We start from the raw sequence: 18359 nt of genomic DNA on the forward strand, positions 1-18359 counted from the left end.
GCAGAAACTCTGACGTCTCCAAATTCATTCACGCCCGTCCGGCGACGACACTTGAAGCCCAGCTGCCACAGCCCATCATACACCCACCTCATATCCCACCGCCACCATGGCCCCTCACTCCGACGAACACGATTACCACCCTAAGGATGCGCTCCAGGCCACCTTGAAAACCACCATGCTCACTGGTGGAGTGGGTCTTTTCGCCTCCGCCGTCCAGAACACCCTGACTAGAAAGAACGTCGGACCATGGGGTGTGTTCACGAGGACTGGCGGCACGATCGGCATTTTCGGTACGAATATCCCATTGCAACTGGCCATTGGAGCATGATCCGGGTCAATTGTCACTCCGTTACTGACAACGCATGTCTAGCCGCGATGGGAGGTACCTACGAGTTCGTGAAGACCGCTTCCGCCAACCTTCGTCAAAAGGAAGACCACTACAACGTCGCGCTGGGAGGTTTCTTCTCCGGTGCTATTCTGGGACTTAAAGGTCAGTGCTGCACAATTGCTTTGATTGCTGTCAATCCCATGCCCCTCTCCCCCAATTGGATTTACCGCTGACGAGTCGCGAACAGTCCGCACTTTCCCCGCAGTCCTGGGCTATGGTGTTGGCCTGGCCGTCACCCTCGGCGCTTTCGAATACACCGGTGGTTCGTTCTTCGGTAAGAAGCGGGATCCCAACGTCGACGAGTTCGAGCGTCGGGAGCGGATCAGAACGGCATACAGAACCTCCGGGGAGGAGACTCTTGCTCAGCTGGGTGAGGGACGAGGTAGGTCTCCCAAATGATGAACGGCATCACCGGACACTTGATGCAGAACGCCGCCAAAAGCTAACGCTGTATCTGAACAGGTATCTACGGCCCTGGATATGCTGAGAGACGGCGGGAGAGAATCAAGGAGGCATACGGTATCGAGGTTCCTGCATCATAGAAATGGTTTCATTGAATTTTTCCTCTTTGCGCAGTCTTCCCTCTCCCCCATTTCCGATATATTCTTTTGTGTAAAATTATTGCGTTACCCAGATGCCGTTCAGCTAGCAGATTTGGCACGTCCCCACGAATGCCCCTTTTTTCTTACTCGTGTTTTGAACTTTGCTGGGAGAGCGGGTATTTCAGCGCAAGTAATCGCATAATGCGGATTATATCTACGTATGAGGCTTGCATTGAAGATAAGGAAGGTCGTCACGGAATAAGTGAAGTAAATGATACATGCAAGAGCCAGAGGTTCGGCATGCCGCGCGATCTCTCCAGCGATGCAGAGAACAATAGCCCCTGCTTCGAATTTCAACCCATTGGTCGTCGTTTTTATACCTTTGAATGGTTCAATTGCTAGCTACTCGATCACTAGGAAGTCTGTCTCGAAATTGCAGGCATTCTTGCCATACCGAAGCATTGCATGGAATCAGGTCTACCTCCGCATTTCTTAAATTACCACTGGAGGGGTGCCGGCCAATCACACGGTCAGCTTATCAAAGCAGCAGAGAGTCTCTTACAAGACTCTACAGGTAAGGTAGGTACCATCCAACTAGTACTACTACAGAGATGATACATGTGCTTCATGCATATATCGTAAGTCAAGGGCACTCAAAAGACAAAATATATTCAAGCCCCCTTTCTGCTCTGACATTGCTCATAATCGCGATGCCGCAGAGTGCTTTTCTCGAGTGCATTTACATATGGGCTTGGCGTGAACTATACGCTAACGGTGTTCGTACCTACCTAACTTAGTAGTACTGAATTGCTACCTATTCCTATTGAGGACGGAAGAATCAAAGCTGGAGCAGAAGATGAAGACTCCACAGAGGTCAACTCCACTCGCTTCTGAGCGCTACATCACCCTGGCAAAAGTCCTGAGGTGGCCTGTCCGGTCGCCACCAGCTGAGACGTGCGAAGAGCAACTGTGAAATAGTACTCATCAGGGTGAATGAATAGACCAACCAGGTCCCCGGACCCCAAGACCAGCTTATTATATCCATTAACGAATGTGGTGCAGGAAGTGGAGGGCAGTGGCAGTGGCAGTGGCAGGAGCAGGAGCAGGACAGTGGGAGGCGAGCGGGATTATTCTCCGCATAATTGCGGGCATCTGCAACAAGCATTAGATCGGGGATTAGTGTCTTAGATCAGATGAGTTGACTACTGAGTACCTCACTCTACCTGAATCTCGTTTCGTGAGAGCAATATTGCTAAATCCGAAGGGGAGAGTGGTTTTTTATGTTCGCAAATGCTCTGTTTCTGATCAAGTGCGTTCGGATAGGCTTCACTTGCACCTTAGTATCATCTCCGCTGCTATACATGTCCAGGCAGAAGTATTTCGCCTTGGTAGGCAAACTTCGCCTTCCCATCAGGCTACCTCACATTAGGCCTGCAGATTGGCAACTTCGCACTCAGGTCGCATAAGCACCGCGAAATGTGCAATCCTCCATCCCTCCCTTCTTCTCGGGCTTCTAGAAAGGCAAGGGGAACCAGCCGTTCTCCGAGGTTCACCGGATGAAACGCTCACCCAGGCTGATGGGTCGCCCAGCTGTCTACTCCGTCTTGACACAGAGTCAAGGGATGCATGATAATCTATGCAGGGGAACTTATGATATCACATCGTCGGGGATGACCCCTCTTCCTCCTCCCCTCCTGAGTCGTCAACAGTACCGGTACTTCTGTTCCTCGAGATCAACCAGGACGGCGAATCGACTCGCCTTCGGATGTGCATGTGAAGTCATTGCAATTGTAGATGTCTTCTCAAACTACAAGGAAAGAGGAACTGATGTTCGTGCGCTAACTGGTTGCATTCCGGAGGGAAGGTAAGTGGATGACAGGGCTACGTCAAGGGTGCGTGCATTGCAGAGAGAAAAAGGTGTCATGTGGAGTGTTGTTGCAGAAGCGAGAAGCGAGCAGCGAGCCATCAGACCTTTGGTATGTGGAATTGGGCTGGATGCTTCGCGATCGATGAGAGAAACAGCAAGAGATTGACCTCAGGATCGGTGGTTCGACCTCACATACTGTGTCAGTGGTTCACATCCGTGTACCTCGTAGTGGTGCATCCATCCGGATCGACATGGAGTGGATGAACCGTGCATGACGTCGAGGATCGATAGGAATCTTGGGAATGCTGCCTCGCCGATACCCGAATGGGAAAGACCAGAAAAGAAGCTGAGAGTGTAGAGGGATCCATTCCCGAAGATCCGCCCGGGAGTCTCCTTTTCTCCTGTGTGCATCTGAGTTTGAGTAGAATTGCCACCTGTTCGGCAACAAGAGAAGGAGAGGGGGTGGGGGGGAAGGGAAGAAGAGGATTGGAAAAGGGGTGTTCCCATCAAAGGCATAAGGAAGTATTGCGCAGACACAGTATCAAACTATCCGTAGATTGGCTGGACGGACAAACCCCCCCGCCCCGGCCACTGCCCGAGAAGGCAAAACGAGAGCTGTGGGGACCAACTCCCTAGCCACAATCTGACTTACGTAAGGTAAGGGTGATGCTTAGTTATGCATGGCACCAGCCACGTTCCATGCATGAGATTCATGTACTGTAAAAGACTTAGATCATGCTTCGGGCAGTGAGGGCAGGCAGCAACCACAACCTGGACAACCATACGCCATAGTAGCAGCAACAAATAGCATCAGCGGCAAGGATTGTGGGCTTTCCCTTTTCTCTTTCCATGATTATTGGGTGGCGCCATAGTCATGAGAATGATGATGGGCCTACTAACTGTACCTAGTACCTACATGCAGTGTGCTACTTACTGTTTGTACCGAATCTGACCGTGGGATGATGATCATCCTTTGGGTAGGCTATGTTCTATGTTCTATTGTACTCCAGTTTGAGATTGGTGAATTTCTATAGATTTTAATTTATCTTTGGAGAGTCTGGATTATGAGACTATATTTATAAACCCAATGGAAAAGGGGAACGGACCATAGTGCATGTTGCCCAGTCCCATTGAGACTACGGAGTACAGGTGTATACATAGTAGTACGGTAGCTGCTGCATAGGTATAGTATACTTGAATGGTTCTTCTCGTACTTTCTGGCCACCCTCCTTTCTCCTCCCCTCCTCAGCAGACAGAACTCTAAAAACAAGGTGTATGGTCAGAGAAGAGATAAAGAAAGTCAAGTGAAGAAAAGTAAAGAAGAAGAAGAAAAAAAAAATTCAGAGGTCGGGACCGGGGATTCCGTCCCAAGCGTCATAACGTCGCAGTTACCATCTGGTTCGTTTGGCTGGGGTAGACGTCATCCGAACCGGCACTGGATATAACCACTTCCCCCCTTTAAACCTTCAGAGGCTAAGAAAGGGAACTGTGTAACTTTCTAGTTATCTACAATTCTACAACTCTACAACTCTACTACACTTTACTCTCTACATTCTACCTCCTACCTATACTCTTCTACACTTTCCTCCTTCTTTCAACCATTCTTGAAACATTGACGGCGATCTGGATTGCACAGATTGAGAGATTGTCTCCTGTCACTACTTAAATTGGAGAGTCTCCTTATTTCCGTTCTACTTGCTAGTAACGTTACTACTAGACTACGACTACTCCGGGCCCAGCCCAGTTCCAATTTCCCATTTCCCATTTCCCATTTCCACCTCCCATCGATCCTATACGAACTAGTTTCTCCCTCAGTGGAGACCCAATCTCCCCCCGAACGTCGCGTCCTGATCGACTGTGGAATGATTTTCTATTCTTCTAGCCTCTCTTCTTTTTTGACCGAAGGGGTATTATCTGTGAAAGTCATTCTGCTAGTTGAATGAGAGACCCTTTAGGTCGTTCGCTCCGGTAACCAACCAATACCACCTCCGATCAACCAGCCATACTACACTATTACTACCTCCTGCTCCTTCTACGACTCTACTAAATCCGATCAATTTGGCTGGTTCTTTTTAGATTGACTCTCCTTTTCTCTCTCTCTCTCTCCCTCTCTCTCTCTCTTTCCCTCCTACTCTTCCTCCTACGACTCCTGTCCTCCCTATTCTCATTTCTTTCTTCAACACTTCGCATTTCATGATATATTGTTACTCTGGACGCCCTTATAACTCTGATCGCGGCCCGCATTCGGCAACGGCCCTTTTTTTCCAACGACGGACCGAATTGATATCGACACACGGGCCTGGACTGCCTTGCACCGCCCGATTGCGCTGACTTGCATTGCCCGTCACCACCACCACCACCACTAAATTACCGCACTCTTACTCGCGACACGACGACTACCGCCACTCGTCCACCCTCCTCCTCCCTCTCTTCTCTTTCCTCCTCTCGTGGCCTTCCTTTCCTGCCCAGTCATGGCTATGGCCGTTAGGTCGCAAACGCCGGTGCAGGATCTCTATGGCACCCTACCTCAGCATCCCGATTCTCTACTAAACCGCGGAGCATACGGCGCGCGCTCCAGTTCCCGACCCAACTCCATTATCGCCAGTACTTCCGGCTACAATAACGTCACCCACGCCGCCGACCCCACCTCTCACCCTCACACCGGTCGCTTCCACGAGGAGTTCGACGCTGCCAGCCAGCGCGGCTCCGTTATTGTGGACGGTCCGTCGAGCGCCGGCATGCAACGCTCGGCTTCACAGATGTCCCAATCTCGATCCGCAACCCCGACCAGATCCGGCACTTTGAGAAAGAAGGCCTCCCTCAGTAAGAGAGGTAGCATGCGTCGCAGTGGTAGCAAGAGAAGTCTGCGGGCGGGTAGCGTACGAAGCCTCGTCCTGGGCGATAGAGAGAAATACGGCGTCGATGGCGAAGATCCGAACAGCGCATTCTATATTCCTGTTCCAACGGATGGAAGCCCGACCGAGGTACTGGCTAACCGTTTCCAATGTAAGAACCCCTCATATCCAAATTAGGAGGCAACATGCTAATATGCGACAGCGTGGCGCAAAATCCTCAAAGATCTTATCGTCTTCTTCAAGGAAGTGCAGAAGTCGTACGAAACACGCTCGAAACTCTTCATGTCCGCCTCGAACATCATGAACAACACATCACTGCCGCCGACATTCCTTAAGTCGGGTGGTCTGGCAGATGCGACCGAGATCTTGCGCGACTTTCACCGCCAGGGTTATTTGGAAGCGACTAAGGCGGCCGAGGTGGAGAGCGAGGTTGTCAATCAGCTTATGGGTCTCCGTAATGATCTGCAGAAGAAGACTAAGGAGATCCGCAGCCTGTCGGGTGATTTCCGAAACTCTGTCGACAAGGAAGTTGACGCCACTCGCAAGGCCGTTCGACACTTACACGAGGCCCTGGGTCTGGTCGACACTGATCCATCTGCGACTTCTGGAAAGGGCGATCCTTTCATTGTTCGGTTGGGTGTGGACAAACAAATTGAGAAACAGATCGAAGAAGAGAATTATTTGCATCGGGTATGTTGTGGTTGTTCCTCGTCTCGATGCTCCATGCGCGACAGACACTAATAACCATCTAGGCATTCTTGAACTTGGAGAACTCTGGTCGCGAGCTCGAATCCATTGTTGTCAGTGAGATTCAGAAGGCCTACAACGCCTATGCCAGCATCCTCAAGCGGGAGGCCGACGAAGCCTACGACACCGTCGAGAAACTCCGCGCTGGACCCATCTCGATGCCACACGACCATGAGTGGAATGCATTCATTGCAGACACTGACGAACTGGTTGGTCCCGGAGTGCCTCTCCGTGATATCGAGAGCATCACCTACCCAGGAAAGGACCACCCTGCCGCCGCAGAGGTCCGGTCGGGTATGCTGGAGCGTAAGAGCAAGTATCTTAAGAGCTACACGCCCGGCTGGTATGTCCTGTCACCCACGCACCTCCATGAATTCAAATCCGCCGACCGCGTCGCATGGCAACAACCGGTGATGTCGCTAAACCTCTTGGATCAGAAACTGGGGTCGCACTCGCAGCCCGACTCGACCTCGCACAAGTTCATGCTCAAGGGAAGACAGACCGGAACCATGCACCGGGGTCACTCGTGGGTCTTCCGCGCAGAAACCCATGAGACGATGATGGCCTGGTACGAAGATATTGAGAGCCTCATGTCCAAGACGGGCGAGGCCCGCAACGCATACGTGAGACGCCATGTCCGCACCGTGAGTGGCGCCAGTTTCCGTCACAGCAGCGATGGAATGGATGAGGATGAAGCGGATAGGACTCCCTACTCTGCGGAGTCAGCCGTCCTGTACCAAGAGCGTCCCACTTCGCAGCCCCGTCAACCAGGAGGTCGCTTTCCCAGCGATGTCCAGATAGATCGTCACTTAGAAGCGCCTCTGTCGCCTTCCAGCGGTGAGAGCTCCGGTGACAGAGACCTGCTGGCGGCGGCCGGGTCCTTTTCTGACCCTCGACCATTCAGTAGCGCCATGACCGATGGTGATGCAAATGGCAGTCACTTGGAGAATCAAGGGTATCCCCAGCCAGTAGAAAGGCACGACAGCCACTATGGCACATGGATGGGAGCCGGAGGTTATAATGAGCAAACTCAGCCCGCGCAACAAGGTTACGACCGAGGTTATCAGGACCGAGAGACTGGCGAGGCCATCTTCGTCAACGGCATGGGTTCCACGAGTTCGCGAGATCCATCTTTGACCCGCCAGCGCAACCGCGGCGAAAGCGCCTCAACAGCGCCCACGGCGACGAACGGGACAGAGTACACACACAACACCCTTCCGAGCTCAATTGACGAGCACGAGGAACCCAATGTAAATATCGTTGGGGTTGAGCTCGACGGCGCAGCCAAGCAGCCCATGACAACCACCGACCATGAGGGAATTATACATGCTGGCCCGTCTGTCGGCACTGTTGCCACTGACATGGCCGTCACTCAGAATGGCAGTGCCAAACGACCTCCCGCACAAACCAAGGGCAGTGTCTCCACTCTTGAACTGCAGATTCCAGGCCACTATCCTCCTGCAAATAACCTGTCGCCATAGACGCAGGGAGCCCTTGTGATCGGGTAATCTCAGACGAATGGCCATCTACCATTATCTGAAATGCTGCTGACTTGGGGAAGGAGCTCCGACGGAAAGAAAGGAGTCCTGCAACCCCAAGAAAGCATTTTCCTTTGTCACACCCTTTCCTATGTTTTTTTTCCCTTTGTATATCTCCACGACCTGACGACAATGACGTGGTGATCCTGTTATGTGTGCGCCTTTGACCTTCAACAATCATATTTGAGGAGCTCTCATGCATGACACATACCAACAAACAAATTTTCAACAACAATATGTGGGAAGGAGAGATACAGAATTCAAATATCCTCACTTTGACAAATCTCACCACAAATTCTTCCCAGTCCCTTTATATATCCACACATTTCACACAACCGTGCACTCCATCGCTCTTGGCGTTCTGTGTCACAAAATCTGACAGATTCGACTAGCGGGAACCGGATTGGGGCAGTCAACTCCCTCCGGGGGTTAGTTACTGTACAGCTTGACAGGTCAAGTAAAATTTGACCACTGCTGAACTTTTTTTCCTCTATTTCAAGATTCGTCACCTCTTCCTTTCTATTTCTCTTTACAAAGGCGTTAGACTCCCGGATGGCCGGGCGGTACGGAAACGGATAAGGCGGTTGGTTGGCTGGCTGGTTGGTCGGTTGGGTTCATCGGCTGAGGGGGTTTTTCATTGCACTGCAGCCAGTGCTCTCTGCTTCAAGGGTCTTGGCTTCAAGGTTATCGTTGCCTGATTTCTTTCTTGCTTGCTTGCTTTACTTCTTTGTTGCCTCTTACTTACTTACACTTCTCTTGTATCTATTTCACCCATTTCTCATCATCATCATCACCATCATCACCATCATCACTGATTTCAATTTCCTCCATCACCATTGTTTGAGTGTTGGTTGCCTGAGGTCGAGTTGCTGATGAGCTTTTCTTTTCTTTTTGCTTGCTTCTCTTATTCCCTTCCTGTTTGAATCCATTTAGGTGTTACTGAAAGCTGGCTTTTCTGATCGTATCGGTTCTGGATCTATCATATTCCCTTGACTTTCTTCTGACACTTTCTACGGTACAATACGACAAATGAAGTTGCAGTCTGTGTGGTAACTATCCTTTCGGCCTAACCATTCATGGCGAGGAAGATCTGAATCATCAGACGATGAAAAGAGGTCCACCGTTCGTCTCCTTGGAAAAGTACAATAAACTACCCACCTCTACCACTTGCACCCTCCCTGTAGATTTCGACACTGGGTGTAATTTAAGGCGAAGGTATTGTCCTGAGTGGGAGCAATGCTGAGTGCAATTATTCCTAAGTTTTTACGTTTCATGTATTATGGCAGTCCACGTATACACGGATTTGTGCCATTTCTTTATCTTGATTCCAGTGTGCATGAATAAGATAGTCAAATATGATGGCAACGACCAACTATATTGTACATGGATGTTGTCTTCGGGTGTATCCCGTGATTGCCTCCGGTGAGACCAAGGGAACAAGCACAGTCTCCCACCGGACAATATGTTGCAGCACTTACTGTACATAGCCTACCACAGCCTACCACAGCCTACCGCATTACCACTGCACATTACCAGACCTACCGAATACGGGATGGTCCAACACATCACCAAACCATATCCTCTGTTCAGATCCATCCATTTGTCGGGGGCAGTCAACAGAAACCGCAACTGCATCGGACGCAAGACCCCATCCCACACCCCAGCGTACACACGCACATTCTTGGACATTGTCAAACCAGGTCTGATTTATCCCCACGGAACCAGATCGCCGGAGATGAGAAATCATATAACGAGAGCTAACCAGCGACAAAACACGTCACAACAGGTGACTTGAATCGAACAGATCGAACACAAACAATATCGAAAATGGGGAATGAGGTTAAGGGCGATATTTCAAGGTAATCAGCATACGCGAGCCCGCGCCGACAGGTGATCCTTTAAACCACTCGGAGTTATACATCGCAAACTTTTTCGATCAAATCCTCCGAAAGCCGAGATATTTCCATCAGGCCGGTACAATTACATGATCTGATCCTGAGAAATGGGAGCCGTGGGCTCCTGACCCTCCATCGCGTCCGCGGGAGGGCCACCCACATTCAGGTACTTGACAAAAGTGATGCCCAGGGGACGACCACCATACTGATAGCCTGTAAACTTGGCTGCGTGAGGAGTCAGTAAAGAGACCAGCCCTTAATGCAATGGCCTGAACGTACCGATAGCAGTTTCAGCAGTGTCCGCACTGTCGAACTGAACCACACCGGTGCCACGGGAGCGACCATTGGGCTCATACTGAATTTCGGCGCGATCAACCTTGCCGATGGTGGAGAACAAGTCGACGAGGTCCTCGTGGCAGGTAGACCAGGGCAGCTATATCCGGATGAGTCACCAATACTCTTGACGAAGTCAGGGTTCAACTTACGTTGCGCACGTAGATGACGGGGCTCTTCTCGCCGCCGGAAGTGGCGAAGTCAGTGAAGGGGTTGGGAGGAACCGAAGCGACGCCCTCGAAGCCGGGGCCGCCGGGAGGACCGCCAGGGCCGCCGTAGCCAGGACCGCCCCCGTAGCCGCCGCGACCACCAAAGCCGCCGCCGAAACCACCACGACCGCCAAAGCCACCGCGGCCTCCGAAACCGCCGCCGAAACCACCACGACCTCCGAAGCCACCGCGGCCCCCAAAGCCGGGACCGGCACCAGCAAAGCGGTCCTCACGGACCTCCAAGGGCCGACCTTGCCAGTCGTAGCCGTTGAACTGCTGAATGGCATTGCGAGCGTCCTCAGGGGACTCGAACGCGACAATGCCGGAGCCCTTGGGCCGACCGGTGGCGTCAGTGTGAACATCGGCACGAATAACCGCACCTTGTTGAGCTACAGAATTAGCTGCTGTCCGAGCGGAACTCACGCAAGCGGCCCTTAAAGGGCGCCGCGCCCTTCCGTTTAGAGTGACTTACCGGCTTGACGGAACAAGTCCTTCAGATCTTGCCAACCCACGTTGAACGGAAGCTAGACATCCCACCATCAATTCTCCGTCATTTTTATTGCTTTCAGTGACCGCACTTACGTTGGACACGAAGAGCTGACGACCTCCAGCACCACCAGCACCACCGCCGCCGCCAAATCCACCACCGAAACCGCCGCGGCCGGCACCGCCAAAGTCGCCACGCGAAGGTCCGCCGGTGAAACGCGGCTCGGGTTCACGATCCTACAGCCATCCCATCAGTCGGCAATTATTGATAGCTGAAGCCGAGTTATGACCTACCTCACGAACGTAGACAAGACGACCCATCAGGTTCTGGTTGCTAAGGGTGTTGACCGCATTTTGCGCTTGATCCCTGGTCGCGTATTCCACAATCCTATCCGAAGAGTCAGCAGGCGTTCCGACAAGATCATTGAGCGCCAGGAGGTCCTTACCCGCATCCCTACAGTATCCCGGACGGCCAGGCCCAGCCCGTCAACCCAAACAGTCCATAACAAGCAAACCAACGAGAGGGGGAAGGGAAGGGGAGAGTCCAGGAATAACAACAAGGGCAGAAAAAAAAACCAGCCACACTACGCATTGGCGCCCACCTTCGACATTCCATTGGGAAGAAGCAAGACATCGGCAAAGATAACTTCTCCAGCTGTAGACACGCAACGCGGGTGAATCCCCCTCCAAAGTCAGCCCTCAAATTCGATAGCGACGACACGAGCGAACCAGACGCTCGAGACGATGTGACCCTGCTCACCCTGTCTCATAAAATCCTTGAGGTGATGCCACTTGACATCGTAGGAAAGGTTGCCCACATAGACCCGACGGTCTTGCTGAGACGATTCGCGGACGGCTTGCATCATTTGTTCTTTGTGAACAGCGCGTTCTTCGTGTGACCGAGCCGGAGGCGGGTAGCTGCTGCGCCCACCGTAACCAGAAGATGAATGACCACCAGAAGGGCCTTGGGCCGCACTCATAGGCGAGCGGGAACGACGATCGGAACGGCGGTAGTCGTCACGACTGCGTGAGCGACTGCGAGGAGAGTAGGAACGACGGCTGCGTCGGGGGCTACGGGAACGGCGACGGGGAGAACGAGACCTCTCGCGCTGGGCGTGGTCAGTATCGTCAAAGGCGGGTGGAGACATTGACGAGGAGCGAGAATTGAGCGCGCCGCAGGTAAGACCGGGCACGGACGGAGGGGAGAAAAGACGTGCGGAAGGAAAGGGAAAATCAGGGGAAAGGAGGTGGAGAATGTGCGCGCAAGGTCCCTAATCAGAATTGGGACAGGAATGTAGGAGGAGGAGATGAGTGTTGGGTGTGGGATGAATGGAAAGGATAAAAGATGGGACGGGTAACAGAAGATGGGAATGAGTTGGGAAGAGTTGAAGGGAAGAGAGGAGTCGGGAAGCAGCAAGGCAGCGAACAGCAGCAGCAGCAGCAGCAGCAGCGGCAGCAGAGGGGGAGGGAAGGATTGGTCCGAGTTGCCGGGCTGGTAAGATAGGTAGTCAGGTGACTCTCGGACCCGGTGCGGGCCAGACTCGACTGGGAATCAAGCAGCACAACTCAAAAAGGACCTTGCGGAACAGTGGAGGAGGCGACCCGTAATGGAGTATGGAAAGAAAAGAGAAAGCAAGACTTGAGATCCCAGGTGAAGGCAAAGAAAGACAACGAGGATCGGTAGGCAGGTAGGTAGGCAGGTAGGAAGGCAGAGATAAGAGAAGACAAGACAAAAGCCCTGGTCGCGAGACTGAAGCATGAGAGAAGCAGACGATAAAGTGGTCGGTGCGTCTTGCCCCAGGCGGAGAAGAGGAGCCAGCAGCAGCCAGCAGCAGCCACCGGCACCACCAGAGCAGCAGCAAAAAGAGGAAGGCTACAACCGCCAGGGTGGGGACCCGGTGGTTCATCTCCTCCTGCTGCTGCTCCTCCTCTCCCATACCTTAGTACTCTCTCGTTCGCAGTGCCTGCCTCCCTCTGCTCTAGCTCTGCCCTTTGCCTCGATTCCTGTCCAGGATGAAGGAGCGAAGGATCATAGGGGAAAAAGTAGTCGTTTCGCTACACAACAAAAAGCAGTAACAAGAAAACACAATCGAAGAAAATCCCACACTTACTTGGTGAGGTCGATACACGTCGGCTGCACACCGGATCTAGATGGTAAGCCACCAAGCCAATGGTCGGGGTTTAAACAGACAAAGGAACCATCCAGGGATTACCAGGCTAGGAAGATTGAAGACGAGAAAAGGGAAGTGGAACTGATGGAAATGGGAAGCAAGTGAGGTAAGAAGTAGAGGAGAAGGAGAAGGAGAGGGGAACGATGGGGAAAGGAAAGATGGAGATGGGAATGTGAAGAGGGAGAGAGGGGAGGAGAGGAGAGGGAGGAGAGGGTAGAATCAGTAATCAACCGAAGAAAGGCGAGACCAACACTTAAAACTAAGGAAGAGAAGAGCGAGAGAGCGAGCAAGAGATAAAGGAGGGTGACGGCGGGGGGGGGGGGGAAGGGGCGTTGGGTTGGGTTGGGAAAAGGGAACGAACACTCGTTGGTTGGCAGACGGAAACGATGGTGGTAGTGGTAGTGGTAGTGGTGGTAGTAGTGGTAGTAATCGTAAGGTGGTAAGGTAAGGTAGGTAGGTAGGTAGGTAGGTAGGTAGGTAGGTAGGTAGGTAGGTAAAAGGTAGGTAAAAGGTAGGTAGGTAGGTAGGTAGGTAGGTAGATAGGTAGGTAGTAGCAGTAGAATGGAAGGAAGAGTAGGAGCAGTGAGAGCAAGAGCAGCGAGAGCAAGAGCAGCAGTAGGAGCACAATAACACCCATCAGCCAGCAACCACCAGCAACCACCAGTAGCAGCAGCAAGCCAGCAAGCAAGCAGTCAGTCAACAATCACTCATGGTTCCAGGCGGCCCGTGTCTGTCTCTCCTCAACCTGCAGGTCCACAGTATGTGATTGGCCTCGTTGGTTCCCCTTCTTCCCGCTGCCCGCTTCCTCTTGTCACCCTGACTGACAGCTTTAGAGACAACCTGGAACCTGACATGGTCGCCATGCCAGCCAGCAATTGAAGTGAACTGATAAGAGACATGAACGAGGGTGGCATAGACGCCACAGCCTTCGTCCTTCTCTCCAATTGTGTATCATTGGCTTCTTGTGTCTCTTACTGGGGCAAGTGCTCGACTGGACGGCGTCTACAGGGGAGAGGGCATTGAGGATGCACCAGACATGAACGTGCAGTCACCGGACTGGCTCATCTGGAGGGGAGGATGGCAAAGTACTATCCACGGAGGGAGAGGTGATGAGGGAGATTCAATGAGGCAGGAAACGAAAAGCAAGGCAAGTAGGACGAGACGAGAGACAATCGAAAGACGAACCCACCCATGATGGTTTCTAGATAATCAATTGTGAAGTCGGCAGCAAACAAACGGTCAGAGTAGGGGAGGGAGGGAAAAGGGCAGAAGATAAAAGGTGTGTGAGTGGAAAGGGAGGCGGATGAGTGGATGGGAGAAGGGGACGCGGAATGCAGATGCGGATGATGACAGGATGAGTGGGCGGGGCCCGAAGGAACGGAGGGAAAAGATAAGATGAAAGGGACATCGCTAGTCGGAAGTAGTCTGAAATAGTCCGTTAGTTTCGACAGTAATGACTGCGAGAATGATCTATAAACTAGTCCCTACGTGACTGGACACTACCCTTACTACCAGTGCATAAACAGGATCACTAGAAGAAGAGATCAGTCAGATCGATCAGATCTATTTGACAATGGTTGTTATTGAAAGACTGTTAGCTCCACTACAGCAAAAATCCCAATTATAGTAGAACCAACCACTGCCAAACGTCATTGAGGGGGGAGATCTTCAGGTACCACAGAGCTAGTTACCTGGACCAACAATCTACGAGATGTATATTCATAAGATTCTGGGACTGAGTCCAGGTATCGAGGTAGTGGAGTATTGACTTTCTTAATTACCGTCTACATACTATTTTCCTGACTTTCCTCTAGTAGGTGGTGGACGAAGTACTGTACTTTACTGTCTGCGTAGGAGGCATTCTGACTACTTCTTAATAGCATAATCCAGCTCTAGTACCAGACACTAATACGAACAATAAAGTCAACAATTCAATCCGAGTATTTCCAAATGCACCCACATGGTCAACATCAACCACAGACCAATCCCACTGCAGTTAAACCATTCAGTGGTTCACCCCGGCACCAGCGAGTCTGGCACTGCAGGCAATCTTGGCTCCGCTCAGGCCACCGCTTAACAAATTCCTCCCGCCGACATCCCGACTTTCTTTCAACCCCCATCACCACCGCAAATCTCTCCTTCTCTACCTTCCCCTCTAACTCTCTTCAACCCTCTCCTTTACAGCCATAAAAAACACCTCCCTGAACCATGACCCGACCAACCTCCCTCCTCACCCTCACCCGGAGAGGACTCTCCCACGCCTCCTCCCCGCGCGCCGCCCTCTCCCTCGCTCCCCGAACCCATCTCCGCCAGCCCAAGCCCCAATCGCAAATCCACACCACCACCACCACCACCACCAACCCCCGACAAAACAACCTCACAATCACCTCTCGAACAACCCCATCCCGCCCCAACCGTCTGTCTCCCTCCACGCGCACCTACCACTCCGACCACCACCCCACCCAACCCCACGACTACACCAACTCGCAAACCACCATCCTCTCCGCCGCCCTCCACCACGTCCCCACGCACGGCTTCTCCCGCAACGCCCTCACCCTGGGTGCCCGCGACGCCGGCTTCCTGGATGTCTCCGTGCAGCTCCTCCCCCGCGGCGAATTCGACCTGATCCTCTTCTGGCTCGCCAGCCGCCGCGGCCTCCTGCGCTCCAAGGTCGAATCCGATGGCCTGTTCTCGGCCGGCCCCGTGCTCTCCGTCGACGACAAGATCCAGATCCTGTTGATGGAGCGCTTGCGCATGAATGCCGAGGTCAAGGATCAATGGCAGGATGTGAGTCTTTCCCCCAACCCCCTTGAACTCCCAGCCAGAGAGCAAACACGCACGCACACACACGCAAATGAACAACAACGATGCTAACACATTCTATTCTGCGAAACCAGGCATTGGCAGTCATGTCCCTCGGAGAAAACATCCCTCTCTCCCTTTCGGAACTGCACGCCCTGGCGGACGATATCCTCAACCTGGCGGGTGACAAGTCCGTCGACGCCTCGTGGTACTCGAAGCGCATGGCGGTGGCGGCGGTGTACGCGGCCTCGGACTTCGTGATGACCCGCGACACGAGTGCCGGGCTGCGCGAGACGGAGGAGTTCGTGGCGCGTCGGTGGGCGGATGCCCGCGCTGTCGGGGATAAGCTCACGGGGGTGAGGGAGTGCCTGGGATTTATGGGGTCGACGGCGGTGGGGTTGGGACGGAGTTGGGGGTTGAAGATTTAAGAAAGAGGAAAACAGGGGAGTCTGGTATCATATTTAATTATCTTTTTAGATCTTGTTCATCGAGAGCATTCGCCGCCGCTTGTATACTGTTCTAGGGTTTGGATATGTGATTTACAAGATATTATACACGATAGGGGATATTTCCGAAATCTTTCTATACATGACCCTTGACGCTGCTAGGTTCGTCGTTGGGGCTTGTTCATCTGCTCTCGGCGCCTCAGCTCTTCGACCCGCGCTTTCACCTTGGCGACCCACCCGTCGTCGTCGTACAGGGCCCGGAAGGCCTTGCGGTTCGGCGCCAGATCCCACCACGTCTCGCGGCCGACGCGCACTTTCTCTGCCGGGTTCCGCGGCCGAGGGAGCGATCCGATATTCCGCTTCCAGTGCGCCTTGAGATCGCGCGTGCGCTGGGTGGCGATCGAGCCCAGGATCCGCACCGTGCGAGCGTCCGGCTCCACGCCGGTGACGTCCATCTCCTGCATGAGGGCGACCACGGCCGGCAGATCCTGGCACCCGCGCCAGTAGAAGTAGATCAGCTCGTTGTAGAGCCCGGTCGAGCCGCCCAGCACGGCGGACGTGGGGCCCATCAGGCGGATGGTGGACCGGAACTGGCCGATCAGCGGCGACGCCGGGGAGTGCAGGTTCAGCAGGCGGAAGGCGGCCAGGAGCATCTTGGGGTATAGTTCGGCGACGACCGAGGAGACGGGCACGCCCTCGGGGAGAACCAATTTGTACGCACTCTCCCCTTGAGGCTCGATGTCCTCCTCATTGATTGTCGCTGCCTCTCCCTCCTGCTGTCCTTCACCGTTCGCGGCCGTCGAAGTCTCAGTCTCCTGCGGCTCACTGACCTCCTCATACTCCACCTCCACCTCAGCGCCCCAAGGATCATCTTCCACCTCCGCTGGTTCCTCCGGCGCGAAGAACATGTCGTCAGATTCATCCTTGAGCACCTCCGTCTCGTCAGCGTTCGTGTCGGAATGCTGCATCCCCACATCCGTCTCCAAAACACGAACGAGCGGAAAGACCATCTCGCGACAAGCATCCCAGAGCCTCCTGTCCCCATGCTTTCCCTTGACCGCCCTCAGCAGCGCCGTCTCGATCACATGGCTCTCGCGCAGCACCACCGCCTCCACCGCCCGCTCCGTCGAGACAAGGTTCCGCGTGAGCCAGTCCGTCAGCTGCGCGTTGATGAAATCCCCTCTCTTCAGCCGCAACTCGATGAACTCCGTCAGCGAGGAACTCGCCGGCAACGCCGCCGGGTCGTCACCCCCGGCATGGTACGAGGTCGAGTACGGGGTCACTAGGGAAGATTGGCCCCGCTTCTCTAATTTTTGCTGTTCTTGCCGCTGCTGCCGGACCTTGCGCTCCTTCAGATCCTGGAGGACGGACTCGAAGATGGCGGAGATCTGTGACATTTCGTGGAGGTCGTCTTCGGTGGGTTCGTTGGCGGCGGGAGGTTGGGATTGAGGTTGTTCGGTTTCGGAGGGAGAGGATGAATCCGGGAAAGCAACGCCAGGCGCTGAGGGTTGGGGCGGCGGCGGTGGCCATGCGGACAATGTGGGTAACGCGCTATTGGGCTTGAGATCGGCTCCGGCGCCAAGGGCCTCGAGCATCTCGCCAAAGGCTTGTTTCTCGCTGTTCGTCATCATCGTCAAGGCGCGGGGAGGGGGTTTGAGTCGGTTTAAGGATGATTGCGCTGGGGCAGCGATGGAGGATACAGAGGCGGCCTTGCGCTTAAGGAAGCTGCGGCGTCCGGGCCGGGGTGCTGGTGGTGTGCTTTCTTGTGCTGAAGGGTCAGGTTTAGAGTATTCTGTGTTGTCATTTTGTTCCTGTGATTGTTCCTGTGACTGCTGTTGTTGTTGCGCCTCGGTTGACATCATAATTGACTGAATCTGTTGACGCTGGAGCTGCCGGTGCTGATATCGCAATTTGGGCACCGCGGCGAGCGTGCGAGTCTGATAGAGGAATGGAACGGAGGAGTTGCGAGTCGCTCGGGCCAGGGCCAGCCAGGCGCGAGCGTTGCGAGCACTCATCATGCTCTTCCTGCAGTGTGTATATAACACTAATGCAAAAGGCGGTGGTGGGAGAGAATCAGAAG

At 53.5% G+C, this 18359-nt stretch overlaps 6 protein-coding genes across 6 annotated transcripts; 4 read left to right on the forward strand and 2 right to left on the reverse strand.

Annotated features, from left to right (window-relative positions):
• Positions 1 to 50: 50 nt before the first annotated feature.
• On the forward strand, positions 51 to 1302 carry BO72DRAFT_449188 (Tim17/Tim22/Tim23/Pmp24 family protein). The gene is made up of 4 exons (XM_040944965.1): positions 51 to 290; positions 371 to 490; positions 576 to 770; positions 851 to 1302. The coding sequence occupies exons 1-4, from the start codon at positions 107 to 109 to the stop codon at positions 928 to 930; spliced, it is 579 nt and encodes a 192-aa protein (XP_040800157.1). The 5' UTR covers positions 51 to 106; the 3' UTR covers positions 931 to 1302.
• A 3966-nt stretch (positions 1303 to 5268) lies between these two features.
• Positions 5269 to 7880, forward strand: BO72DRAFT_497427 (SLM1 family PH domain-containing protein; the record flags this gene model as incomplete). Its single annotated transcript, XM_040948691.1, has 3 exons — positions 5269 to 5803; positions 5855 to 6342; positions 6405 to 7880. 3 exons carry the CDS (start codon positions 5269 to 5271, stop codon positions 7878 to 7880), a joined length of 2499 nt encoding a protein of 832 aa, XP_040800158.1.
• Positions 7881 to 9917: 2037 nt separating this feature from the next.
• On the reverse strand, positions 9918 to 12008 carry BO72DRAFT_469518 (RNP domain protein; the record flags this gene model as incomplete). Its single annotated transcript, XM_040946966.1, has 8 exons — positions 9918 to 10057; positions 10112 to 10265; positions 10318 to 10763; positions 10847 to 10898; positions 10957 to 11097; positions 11155 to 11248; positions 11449 to 11515; positions 11621 to 12008. The coding sequence occupies 8 exons, from the start codon at positions 12006 to 12008 to the stop codon at positions 9918 to 9920; spliced, it is 1482 nt and encodes a 493-aa protein (XP_040800159.1).
• A 305-nt stretch (positions 12009 to 12313) lies between these two features.
• On the forward strand, positions 12314 to 13213 carry BO72DRAFT_150237 (uncharacterized protein). Its single transcript, XM_040939221.1, has one exon. It carries the CDS (start codon positions 12618 to 12620, stop codon positions 13134 to 13136), a length of 519 nt encoding a protein of 172 aa, XP_040800160.1. The 5' UTR covers positions 12314 to 12617; the 3' UTR covers positions 13137 to 13213.
• A 2026-nt stretch (positions 13214 to 15239) lies between these two features.
• Positions 15240 to 16525, forward strand: BO72DRAFT_406703 (uncharacterized protein; the record flags this gene model as incomplete). The annotated part of the gene is made up of 2 exons (XM_040942329.1): positions 15240 to 15818; positions 15929 to 16525. 2 exons carry the CDS (start codon positions 15240 to 15242, stop codon positions 16259 to 16261), a joined length of 912 nt encoding a protein of 303 aa, XP_040800161.1. The 3' UTR covers positions 16262 to 16525.
• BO72DRAFT_478319 (uncharacterized protein) lies at positions 16438 to 18294 on the reverse strand (the record flags this gene model as incomplete). The annotated part of the gene is made up of 2 exons (XM_040947492.1): positions 16438 to 16974; positions 17110 to 18294. The coding sequence occupies 2 exons, from the start codon at positions 18292 to 18294 to the stop codon at positions 16438 to 16440; spliced, it is 1722 nt and encodes a 573-aa protein (XP_040800162.1).
• Positions 18295 to 18359: the final 65 nt, after the last annotated feature.

The sequence above is a fragment of the Aspergillus fijiensis genome, assembly GCF_003184825.1.
Source record: "Aspergillus fijiensis CBS 313.89 unplaced genomic scaffold BO72scaffold_31, whole genome shotgun sequence".
In the NCBI taxonomy this organism is placed as follows: Eukaryota; Fungi; Ascomycota; class Eurotiomycetes; order Eurotiales; family Aspergillaceae; genus Aspergillus; species Aspergillus fijiensis.